General features: G+C 41.5%; 1 protein-coding gene across 6 annotated transcripts in view; it reads right to left on the bottom strand.

Moving 5' to 3' along the window:
* The window catches only part of STARD13 (StAR related lipid transfer domain containing 13), a 289013-nt gene that overhangs the window by 32785 nt on the left and 243153 nt on the right, over window positions 1-13075 (bottom strand). For all 6 annotated transcript variants that reach the window (XM_069012168.1, XM_069012174.1, XM_069012187.1 and 3 more), the window contains 2 exons: window positions 2745-2816; window positions 620-701 (listed from right to left, as the gene is read on the bottom strand). In XM_069012168.1, coding sequence (XP_068868269.1) covers window positions 620-701; window positions 2745-2816 — 154 coding nt within the window. The remainder of the gene's footprint in view (window positions 1-619; window positions 702-2744; window positions 2817-13075) is intronic.

Here is a 13075-nt window from a genome sequence, read left to right as displayed (position 1 = left end):
TGTCTTGAGTCCTGGGGGACAGGACTTGAGCAATGCAATACGGTATATTCATCACAGAGTATAAAAAGCAAGATAAACAGCAAACACAGGACCGCTGGGAGAGGCAAAGCAGTGATCAGCTGTAGCAGCTGTAGTACTGGGGGATCTGTAGTACTGGGTCTGGTCCCACTTCTGTTACTGGTGCCAAAAGAGAGTACCAAGGGAATCACAGCAGCATGAAAACCATGTCTGCTGCCAGAGAAAAGGGCTTGCTGAATTCTATGCAATGAAGTTTCATCTTTTCTGTTGGACTTAGACATAAGAGTTATTAATGTGAAACTCAAATGTGACTCTCATTTATTCAGGGTTTTCTTGCACTACTGATAGTTCTTAAAAACTTAAAAGTTCTTAAAATCCTTTGGATTTGGGTCTTCCCAAATCATGTGATGCTTTCTGTGAGTGTAGTGGGTGTCCTACTGCAGCATTTTCTGTAAGAGAAATTAACTTAGAATGGTGGGATTATGGATCTCATAACTTAATTCACCTGGACAAGCAAACATCTCTACTGCTGCTATGCTAACAGTTAAAAATCAGCTCGTGCTTTGAAATTATCAGAAAAGAAACTTTGAGTGTTATTTACCTGCAAAGAGGTTCTACAAGGTCCTTGTCAAGAAAATCATGATCTTTCTTTACTGCAGCAATGTCAATAGGAAACTGGGAGTCTGTAAAAGGAGACACAATATTAAGATGACTGCTTGCTACTCAAATGAAAATACACTGTCTATATCTAAATTGCTTTGCATGTGCTTGCTCACTGAAATCTAGTATGACCAATTTCACTCAGCTCTGGTTCCCTTCCAGCGGTATCTGTGACCTTTTCAGACACCTTATTTATTATTTTTTTTTCTGTTAAAGGTATAGCTGAATGTCCAGTGCATTAGAGTGAGAGCAAAATTATTTCGTTTTGGCTTTAAAAAAATACTCAGTTGTTAGCTGTTCATTCTAGCACCTTGCACAAGTGAATGAGATCAGGGAATTACCACCACACTTACTTTATCTACATGAGCAACAAGGTTTTCCTTTCTCATTACAGTGACTTAATGAGTCATTTGCTAGACAGACTTTGCCTGCGCCCCAGAAAAGTTCTATGCTTTTTGCTTTTAAAACAGATCCAAATAACAATGATTTCAGACAGAGGGTTACTCAAATAACAGACCAAAAAAACCCCAAACTGAATTATAATCCCCAATATTAGCTAAAAAGCCAGAATAGCATGCTAGAAGCTGACATGTGTAATGAAAAGTGACATGTAATGGTGGGACAGGTTCCAGAGCAGTGGCTGCTCTCCAGACTGCTCTGCCATGCTTAGGTACCTCAGCAGGATGCTGGATACAGGAACTTCAGCCAGCATTTTCAGACACTACTGCTGAACACTGACATAATAGATGCCTGTGAAAAGCACCTTGTTTTCAGAGACACAGACTGTCTAGAGCACATACTGACTGCACGGGAACTGCTGGAGTCCAGCACAGGTTGTTTTTTTGGAGAGAACATCCCTTAGAGTTAAGCAGGCAGCAGATGCTCCTTTCTCTGGGAGTCAGTATCTGATACTCCAAATACAAGGCAGACACAAAAGTACTACTGGCTACCCAAGGACTGTGGTAGATACACATTCGTGTCAGTTTTGGTTTGGCAGGCTTATTAGTCTTAGCTCCTTGCTGGATTTAACAGAGTCTGCCTGCCTCCTGTGGAGCCACCTGAGCATCTCTGAATGGTGCTCCTGTCCCCAGGAACCCGAGCAGCCCAACAGGACCCAGGACCTGAGTCCTGATGGACCTCAGCTGGCCATGGGGGTGTCCTCAGCATCCTGCTCCCTGCCATCCTCAGCCCCACACGAGAGGAGGGATGGTGTCCGGGCTGACTCCCTGCAGACTTGGCTCTGACCCATGAGGCTCCTTGGCCCCCATTCCATGCGTGGATCTGTGCTGCCTCTAGACTCATGCTGACCCTGGAAGGTGTCCAGAGGTGTTTGGCGGAGCTGCCTTTCAGCTAATAAGCCCGAGAGGGCCTGAGCTGGCTCCGTGTCTCTGGCAGGGAGACCATGCAGTTTGGGAAGAACGAGGCTTAGCTGCAGTCTCCCTCTCAGCGTGGAGCTGGGGAGAGCAGGAAAAACCCAGCTTCAGTCCCCAAACTACTCCTGAACACAGCAGCAGTGCAACCACTTGCCCTGTCTCAGGCACACTGCTTCTGTGGGCATGAACTTTACACCCAGGAAGGGGACACCACCATTTGCATTGAGTTTGAACTGAAATATCAGCTTTTCTTACTTTGCAAATGTGAAGTGCAACTCAGATTATTCACTTTTGGTAACTGCAGAGTTTTCAATCTTACTTTTGTCATGACTGAAATTTTCAATAACTTCTAGTGTTCTAATCTTATTTCAGACAGTTTCTAAAATTTAAACAAAAAGTTTCTAAAAATTAGACTCATATTTTTGGATATTTTGTAGTTGTTTTTTTTAACCTTTGAGGTTTACACAAACTATGTCCCTTTTTTTTTTTTTTTTTTTTTTAACTTCCCAAGGCTATGAGGGTAAGAATCTTACTTTTCTTTATGCACTGGTATGACTCCAGCAGCTGAGGCTTTTTGAAGCATCCAGCCATGGCCATAACTCAGTCAAATGTGGAGCTGGCCAACTGCAAGCTCTCCTGGCAAGGGCCCAGTGCACTTTCAGAACCACACAAAGGGGAGAAAGACCTACTTACCTTCATAGAACTGAGCATATTGGGGAAATCCAGCTGCACGTAACCAGTCACATGCTTCCTTTGCTTCGATTTCTGAGCAAAAAGAGAAAAGAGAAAAAAGTTCATACTTCGTTATTTTGATTTAGAAGTACTTTTAATTACAAAGAAATAACAAAGGGATTTGGTAGTGTCTATTTGCTGCTTAAAGTACTGTCATCACTCTGAATCACATTTTATAGCATCAGAAGAGAATCTCTTAAAGAAATCTTCCTCTCTCCACAGGTCCCTGGGGTGCACAAAACCACTTGGTGGCTGGGATGAAGTGTTAACCATCTCCCTGCAGCAGAAGCTGCTCAGCCAGGTTTGTGATTCTGTGTTCTACCCTTCTGCAAAGGAAGTTTTGTAAAGATGGAGCAGGGTGAAAATGGGGTGACAGAGAGCAGACACTGCCTTCTCTCCTGTTCTGACATTTCATGTGGTGGAGATTCCCATGTGAAATCCATGCAAAGCTCTGCCAGGAAAACCCCAGTGCAGGTGTCATGATACTGAAGGGACAATTGCAGGGGCATCTCTATTTCTATTGAGCTCCATGGGTTCATTTTCTGGAAAGCAGTATGCTGGGTCCAGCTCTGCCCAGCTCCTGCACTGCCTGCATGTGCAGCTGCTCCTGGACCAGCTGGAGGAACAACTGAAAACAGAGGCTCATCCACACAAATGTGGGTTTCAGGGGAAACCTGGGAAACCGCTTTGCTGTCCAAACCTACATCAGGATCTACCACTTGAACAGTTCTGGTTTACAGGACCAAAGTCAAAGCACATATCTGTACCTCTTACATTTGCAAAACATGAAGAAACAGAGTGCGCAGGTGTTGAAGAAAGTAGACATTTTGTGATGCTTATTAATCAACCTGAGCGAACCAGTCAAGGGTTTTGGCACATTTGTGGTTGTAAAATCTAGACAGCCATAATACAAAACCCTAACTATAATGCAAGCAGTGGAACTGGAAGAAGATGATCAGGCTCAGTTGCTCTTCTGCATATTCTGCCTTGCATGTGAAAAAATTCCAGTTGTAAATCACTTTTGTACTGAAGTGCATTTTTATAGGTAAGAGGTGCTCGCGTGAACTTTTGCCCATGTAATTCTGTTCAGAACACTCATCATACCCTTAATGACTTTACCCACTGAAGCTCACCATAAAATCTGCTTTGAGTATACTCTGCAGGATGTGACCCGCACACCTTCCTGATCCCCTAAATAATGAATCAGACCAGAAAATTTTGTAGCAGAAATCAAAATTCAGAATACAAGGTCTATGTACCAAAAGCTTGATTTCCCAAAGACGATTAGACAGCCAGGAACAGCTCCATAATGGTCACACTCATTAGCAGTGCTGAAAAGGATTTACCACCAGGTCTTCATTTGCTTTGACATTAGCCCACGTCAAGGCCAAAAAATGGAGTATGAAAGTACATTCAGTTCTTGACACTGCACAAAAGACTAAGCAGCTTACATAAAACGTGACTCTCACTACTGCACATCTGTGTGCTGAAAGCACATCTCTATTATATTCCAGTTAGACTATTTCTATTGAATTATTGGAAAAAAGACAAGTCTTTACACTTTTTTTCTTTTGCTTAATTCAATCTCATGAAACACAGATGAATCAATCCCGTTTCAAAATGTATTTTACAACTCAGAACAGCTGTACGTACATTCTAGCTTCATCTGGCCTGGAAACACAACTGACAGAGTCTGTGGGTGATGGAGAATGCTACCATTTAATGCTCTTATATGCTTATCATATTTCAATGTTTTTTTTGCAGTCGGCTGCTCAGAGGAGCTTGCTGAGAAGTATTCCTGCAGCCCAAACAAGATCTAAAAAAATCTCAGGTTGCAATGGGTAATTATGGGGAATAACAAAGAAAGTAGATCTCACTCTTTTCTAGGGTTTTGTTTTTAGGTTTTTTGTGGTGTTTTTGGTCTGTGGGGTGTTTGTTTTTTTGCTTATTTTTATTTTTTTTTGGTGAGGTTGTTTACAACACACTTTATTCAGCCAAATATCATTGACTGATTAATTTCTGCCCTCAAAACTTGAACTCTATCTCCTCCATGAAAGCATCTCTGTGGAGTACTCTTATTTTCTCAATGACTACTTCGGCCTTGAGTAAGATTTGCTAAGCTTCCAGGATACCAGGTTTCAAGACATAGATCAGTGCCCAGTTCCCTCCCACATCTCTCTTTTCGGTCTTATTCAGAGGATAGCAGGAGGAGGGAAGTGCAACACGCTGCTGGCACAGCCAAAAACATGGCTTTGCTCATACAAGTGTTTTCCCACTGGCTAAGGGCACCTGTTCCAGGCATTTCTCTCTTGGTCCCTCCTACAGTTTAGGTGAAAAGGCACAACAAAGGATTCACTCCTCAGCACACATCAAAGGTAATTTCTACTATATTGCCCTGGGCATGTAATCCAAGTTATAGTTCAGAATGCAATACAGATGCTTTTATTACTGGATACTGCAATGTTTGAAAAACAAATTGAGATGCTAAGTTTAACCTTCTCTTTCTGTGCCCATATCCTAATATTTGCTTTTTTTTTTACTTGCTCGTGAGACATTAGTGAAGACTTCTTTGGGAAGAAATGTCCAGCACCAAAAAGACCTCAGTGAAGGTGTCAATGAAGGGCTGTAGAAATACTTTTGGCAGTGTTGTCCCAGTTCTGCTCCCATGTCAAGGCTAACACAGGGGTTTGATCCTGCCTGCAGCAGATGCACTGTCTTGATGTAACACTGAAGGACCTGGAAAACCACGTGTTCACAGGTGGCACCAAGGCAGTTTGTCAACAGCACAGAGAAGGGCTGCCATGCTGAGAAGAGTGATTTCAGAGAGGACATGCTCAAGGCTGGTAGGAGGCACAGTTCCTCCAGCTCCTACCAGAAGCATGTGAGCCACCACTGACCCACAAGCAGCATCTCCCTTGGCAGGACCAAAAGGCTGCTTGCCCCAGCACACCTTCTGGTGGGTTTGTCCTTATGTACTACTGTACTGCTCTGCTGCTGGAAAAAAAAAATAGGGATATTTTGCCTACTGCTTTCCACTTGCTTGGGCAGCAGTTAACAACAATCATTAATTATTAAGGCTAGATAATAATTCAGCCCCAAATACTGATAACCATCAGTATGTCTCACAGGACTTGACTTCTAAGGAGTTTTTTTCAGTTTCTTGTTGAAGCTTGAAAGAAAACAAATTTCTCTTTTCCATTTAATTTTTCTACTAGTAGTGAGTTATAATTTAGAGCAAAATGAGGAGAGAGGTTCACTCAGGAGATGTGACAGATATTCAGAGCACAGCTGGGACTTGGGTTTGAGTCCATCTCCAGTATTAAACAGGTTTGAGCTTGTCTCCCACAAACCACGTGGGTGGCTCTGGCTGCTCTGGGGCTGAAATGGAGACAGTTGTTTGCCATCTCTCCTGCCCTTCCAACACTTTCTCTGATTCTTCACAAACTGCTTTGTTTCTTCCCAACACGAGAAAAACAGTCTAGCAGCCAGCTGCCTGCGAAGGGGACATCCTTGCCCTGCTTCCCAATGCCAGCTGGCTGCTTCTCCTGCTTCCCTTTGTGCCACACCAGCTAACCCTTCAGACACCCAGCTCAGCCCCCTAAGATGGTAGAAAACTAACCCCCCCAAAACTGGGAATGGTCTGTGGTTGGATTAGCAAACTGACTCAGATCCTCTAAGGGTCCTGTTTAATTTGCATTAGCTGCATTTTAACAAGCCCAAGAAAGTCAGACCACTAGAACAGTCCTTCCTCAGGTGAAGGAGCACAGGAGAACTGTCTAAAAAGTTGTTTGGAGAAAAGTGCTCTTTCAAGAGAAAATCATGTCAGTAAATAATTTTTTAGCTTGGAATTTTATCACCATCTACAAATATCAATGCTAAGACCTAGTTACTATAGTCCTTTCCCTTTTCCTGTCTAGATATCAGTATTTCACCTTATTTCTGCCTTTCGGCCATTGTCCCTGTCTCTTCTACCTTCTGTTTTGGTATTTCTCCCTTTTTTTTTTTAAACTACATTTTCATTTAAAATTCAGCTGTCCCTTTGCACAATGCAGTGAAAGATTTAGCAACTAGAATAAATAAGGTACATAATTACCCCATCTATTATTGTGTTTATGTCAACTTTATGTGATAACCTTTATTATTCATCTCTCTGTAACAAATCACTGTTAATGCTCACTTTAGTATTCCCCCTGTATTGCTCACCACTTAAATCTAATTTATTAGATTCAGATAAAATATCTGGGAGTGTTAGAGAAAATGATTAATCAGTTAATTGGAAAGGAGTGAGTGCATTTTACTGTGGAGCCACATCAGTGAGCAGGTTATATCAAAGGTTATATCAACTTCTGGTCCTTGTCTAATTCCTTTCTTCAAGAGGAGGAAAACTGTTGGGATGAGTTTGTGCTGCATCTTCCAGAACAAAATCTACCCAGTATTCTGGGGTCAGTTTGGAGGCTCAGCTCAACCCAGGGCTGTAAAACACCTTTTACTCTCAGGAATTGCTGAGGACCTCTGTGAAAGGTAAACCAGAGAACACTCCTGGGGAGGACACACTGATGGTGTCAGACCTGAGGCATGCTCAAGGTGGCTGTAGACACTGAGACAGCCTTGTCTCACAGGTCCTGAGGCATCCCTTATGTCCCATAAACCTGTCAAGTCATCAACAGGCAATGTCACTGCCCTGATGTCTTCCCAGAAGAGCGCTCATGAGGGAAGATGGGATCCATAGGAAAGTTCAGTTCAGGCTGAAGCTGTAGGAGAACAGCTCAAGCATATTTCAGCTTCTTCTTGCAGCCTAGTCTGAGATACTGCAATGGCTGCCATTGCTTTCCTGGCCCTATATCTCACTCTGTTTAGGATACTTATTTATGTAACTCTTCTTCTTATTTTACAGATGGGGATTTAAAGCACTTCAGAAGGTTAGAGGAATGGTTGGTGGGAATTAAATGCCTGACATATATCTGGCCATTAAAATAGGGCTATGCCACTCCTCAGTTACTATCACTCTTTGAAACTAGGTCTGGGCAATCTAAACTCCAAATTTCTGATACTTAAATGCATCACTCTACCGTCCCTCAGCTATGAGGTAACACTAAAGGCTAATAGGTTTCCACTGAGTGGCATTTGCAAAGCTTCTTCAGAGCTAAGAAATTAGATTACAGGAGGGTGTAAAGGTGCTAAACTGGAAAGAACAGGAATATATTTTTAAATACAAGAAAAGATGACTTTTCAAGTCATACAGGAAATTCACAGCAAAACAAGCACTCACATGTGGGCAACCTGGTCTACTGAAAGGTGTCCCTGCCCACTGCAGGGGGGCTGCAACTAGATGATATTTAAGGTCCCTTCAACCAAAGCCATTCTATGATTTTATGATTCCATGATCTACAGTTTGCAAGGAGCAGGTTAATACCTTAATTACTGTATTATTGTCTCACTTCACTAGTGCAAGCAGTTGGTGCAGAGCATGGAAAAATTAAAAACTTGTCATATTCCCCAAGGAAAAAGCCCCATGCCCCATAACAAAGACGGATACAATTTTCAGTAACCTTTCATGCTTTTAGGTAGAGGTCTAATGGTTTACCCCATTCCCTTCCACTCTGTAGGACTTTTCCAGAATAATTCCAATAATAACACAACAGTAGTTGTACCATGCAGCCATAAAATTACCATTTATAGTACAAATATATAATAAATAAAACAAACCATAAGCATACAATGAATTTATATGTTTTACTGCACTATGGTGCATATTCATCAATAAATCCCGATAATAAGGTTTTCAAGAGTGGATTTTCATTGGAATTGTTTTATATCATGCCATATAATTACTATTAGAGACAAGGTTATGTTTTGCAAGGAAGGGACAAATAAAACTGTCAAAGTGTTATTTTAATAGTCCTTAACCTTTCTTGGAATATTGTGGTACTAGTAATATTACAATAAAATATGGACCTTTTAAACTACTGTGGCTAAATATAATTTAAATGTCAATAGAGAAAGATCTTTCAAACTCATGAGTAGTTTCTTTATGTGTAATTCTTTATGCTTGGTGAATAATAGTCAGATGATGTCCATTCATGCTCTGACTTCTTAGAGAGGGTGAAAGTGAGAAGCCTGATTGTTTATGGACATGACAAAAAAATAATTCTTGTATGCTGAGAGATTAAAAGAGTGACTGTTTACCTTGGAGAGCAGATGAATAAAGGAAAGGGTTATGCTAAAAGGGTATAAAATCAGGGGTAACACAAAAATAGGAAATTGGGAACTACTATTCACTCTACACACAGCACAAGAACAGGGAGATTAGTGAAAAAGGAGGAATAAAGAAGAAGGAGGACAATCTGAACTGATACAGGATTTTTTCAAACCCAATCTATAAAATTAATTGCCAAAGGACACTGGAATCAGGAGAGGGGTTGGAGCTGGAACCTTATCTGACTACTAACTGCTACCACTACAGATTTGGAAAAGAATTCTCCTGAATGGAACAAATGAAACCAAACTAAAGACACTGTTATGAAAATGCTTTTTCCTGGTTAGATGATCCCTTATACAGCTTTTCCTTCTGAGCTACTGACATTTCTCTTACTCAGACATAGTCTGGGACTGTAAAAAATGTTTATTTCAATGACTACAACAATTGTTTTGTTCTCTACCACAACCAAATTCTGCACAGCCCAGCTGGGAGACTTCTCATCAGCCTTTTATCTTCAGCAAGGCTGCATTTCCCAAGAAAAAAGGTGTGTTATTCCAGCAAGAAGTTAGGAAGTTAAGTCCCCTTTGGGTGAAAGGATTATGCTGAATTCCTTCCCCAAATTAATGGGATACTGGTAAAACTGGTAGAGCTGAGATTTATAGTGGGTTCATCAAGCACAGGTCTGGGAACAGTGTCTGTATTAATATTTTTTACATCTAGATATCAGAGCTAGCTGTACAACACAATGAGTTTCCTCATGCAAATAACAAGAAGGTGGCTGTGCAAACAGCAACAGGGCAATCACAGTTTGCAGTGCAGGCGAGACCTTTGTGCAATGTGCTACACTCCACACGGTCTGTAAGCTGAGAGGTGACTCGCAGGGGCCACTGAAGCAGCCAGTGCACCAAGACAGCAGGGATGCATGGACACAATAAAGACCTTAGGAATAAGAACTATCTGTGGGACTCCCACTTCAGACCATTTAGCTACCCTCCCAGGCAGCCATTACTGCTCCTAAAAGTCTAGCATAAAATCAACTTCCTGGGGAATTCTTGGATTATGTAGACTTCCAAGGAACTCCTTCTGGTAACAGGGTGTACAGCACAATCAGGCATCTAAACGTAAGAATGCAATGAGATTTGGACACCAAGTGGTTTAAACATTTGAAAGTTTCAGACATAACATTAATAACACTGCAAAGATGTTCAGCAGAACCAACTGATGCTGAAAATCCCATCCATGTTATATGGCCCAGTTATGTGATAAAAACAAGAGATTCAGGTCTTCCTTTGAGTGTACTCTTGAGATTTTTGGTTGCTTCTTATAATCATCATCATTCCTATTTACTGCTGTTTTCTTTTGCTCCTTTCCTTTCCATGTCTTCCACTCTGAAGTCTTAAAACTTAAGAACTAAACACTTAAACACTTAAAACTAACTTTCAGTCACTAATTTCTCTGACTTCTCTGCTACCCACTGTCCCAAATGCCCACTCAGTTTATACAACCTTACTCCACGCCACACTTACTTCCCATTTTTTGCCATCATCCTTTCAAATTCGTGAAATAGGATTTTAAATCTCTCCTAATCCAAAAAAATCTCTCTCTATCTTCAAGTATCACTTCGAAGCCACTTTTCTTCTTTGCTTACAATTGATTTGTACAATGCAGCACTTTGTGATGGCACTAATAAAACAATAGCTTGCTACCCACATCTCATCTTGAGGCATTTTAAACGGTTATAAAAACTGAAGAGAAAGTTATATATAGGGATCACTTCATTCCTGGGTGAAATGCAGCTGCATTAGGATGAAATGAGGCAGCTGCACAAAAGAATGCTGCAGCAGTTTATGACAAGAAAAAAGGAGAATACTTTATCCAGTTGAAACCACTAACAGAATTTATGAGATAGATAAAATTTGCATTATATATATAGGGAGCTGACAAGGACATCAGGCTCTCCTCCCTTTAGTCTTGAGAAAAATACTCTGGTATTGCTAATGGATTAAAGTGATTAAGAACTTACACACACACACACATCCTCCTCCTTCCTCATTAGGATTTATATTCTTTTTCTTGCTTTCTGACAGCCCCCATGAGTCTTGGCTTTGTATAGACTTGGAGGACAGAGTACCACCCATCCATTCTTCCGTACCATGCTGCCCTTCCCACCTATTTGGCCTGTCACTCAAAAGCCAAGAACTGCTGACTTGAGAATTAACAGAGCTCTGATACATGAGCACTGTATGCCACTGAAAAACGTGTCTGGATAATGGTCTGGAAAATGTGAGTCTTTAAGGACTCTAATATAAGATATATAGTATTTTTAACATGGAAGGAACATTATCAAATAGGTAGAGGTAACAATCCCATCCCTTGGGATCTATGTCAAAACTTCTGGTGACTCCTAGAGTCACTATGGGACAAATTTTGAAAACAGACTCTCAGACTCTTCTTTTACAAGTTTCTGCCTTTGGGTTCCCAAGCTAAGAAATCTAGGCAGCATCTAAATTTTCATGTATTATGGACCAAAGAATGGCCTGAAGACTGTAATAGCTGCTGAGCTCACATTGAAAATGGAAATGTTGAATCCATCTGGTATTTAGAAAACTTCTTGCTCCCTGGATGTGTTATAAAGGGATTTTTGCAATGTACTATTGCTAGTCCAATACCTACAGACATTATTAATAAGTATTCAGTGAAACTGCAGCTATATGTACCTATTCATGGTATATATTTCTGTTATATATTCCTGTCATGCATCTTCTACTGAATCACTATTGTTGAAGAGTGAAAGAGCCCAAAGACTACAAAGCAGCTTTGCAGAAAACAACGTGGCTGCCTGGTGGACACCAACATGAACACGAGCCATGTGCTCTTCTGCCAAGGAAGGCAGACAGCACTCTGGGCTGCACTAGGAGGGGTGATGGCAGGCTGGGGGAGGTGATTCTTCCCCTCTTCTGAGCACTAGTGAGGCCACAGCTGGTGTGCTGGGTCCAGTTATGGGTTCCCCAGTAAGAGGAAAATGTAGATTAAGATGATTAAGGACCTGGAGCATCTGAGAGATTAAGAAGGGCTGAGAGAGCTGTGACTGTTCAGCCTGGGAAGAGAATCGGTGGAATCTTATCTGTGAGCATAAATATCTGAAGGGAGGGTGCTAAGAGGGCAGAGCCAGGATGTTCTCAGTGGTGCCCAGGGCACACACACTGACACACAGAAGGCTCTATCAGTACATCATGAACCACTTTTTTCCTGTAAGGGTGACTGAGCACTGGTACATGTTCCTCAGGGAGCTGCTAGAGGTTTCATCCTTGGAGGATACTCAAAAGCCACCTGGACATAGTCCTAGGCAGCTGGCTATAGGTGGCCTTGCTTGAACAATTGGGTTGGACATGATGCCCTCCAGATGTGCCTTCCTACCTCAACCATTCAGTGATTCTCTGACTATTGCAAGAAGTGTGTAAAAATAACCCCGAACTGACCCAACAGTAAGGAGGAAAATACCTCCATCAGCAACATCATACTTTTCTTAGTGGAGAATTTCAGATGAAGACTTGCTGTAAGGTCCTCTACACACCTCTTTTCATCTTGAGAGAAACTAGCACTATTGATTTTTGAACCCAGAAGTCACAGGAAGGGCATGAATAACACCAGGACCAGCTAATAGGAAATACATATATATCAATTCCAACTGTGCCACTACTGGAAACTTGCCATAACTTTATACTTGGAATTATAAGTGTTATTATCTTTGTAGCTGGACCAATTCTTCTATTATTAGATTGCTAATACTTTAATCACTAGAGCAGTAAATTCTTCAATCTGTACACAAGGTATGTTTCTTCGCTGCACATAAATTACCCAAGTTGTTTTGTCTGGTACTCTGCCCTTGAGATATGGTTTGAATTTGGATGCAGCAGATGGACCCCACTACATGTAGCTTGCAGCTACCCTCTGTCCTTGCAAGGTTTTGAAAAATGTAATTTCTGGCAAGGCTAGGGGAGATTTCCAGACAGCCTGAACTCAAGCAGCATACAAGATGTACAAGGTCTCTGGAGTGTCCTGACATTCAGAGGGCTCCCAAGAGGATGTAGTG

Source organism: Aphelocoma coerulescens, chromosome 1, assembly GCF_041296385.1.
Source record: "Aphelocoma coerulescens isolate FSJ_1873_10779 chromosome 1, UR_Acoe_1.0, whole genome shotgun sequence".
Lineage (NCBI taxonomy): Eukaryota > Metazoa > Chordata > Aves > Passeriformes > Corvidae > Aphelocoma > Aphelocoma coerulescens.
This window is presented reverse-complemented; position numbering and strand designations above follow the sequence as displayed.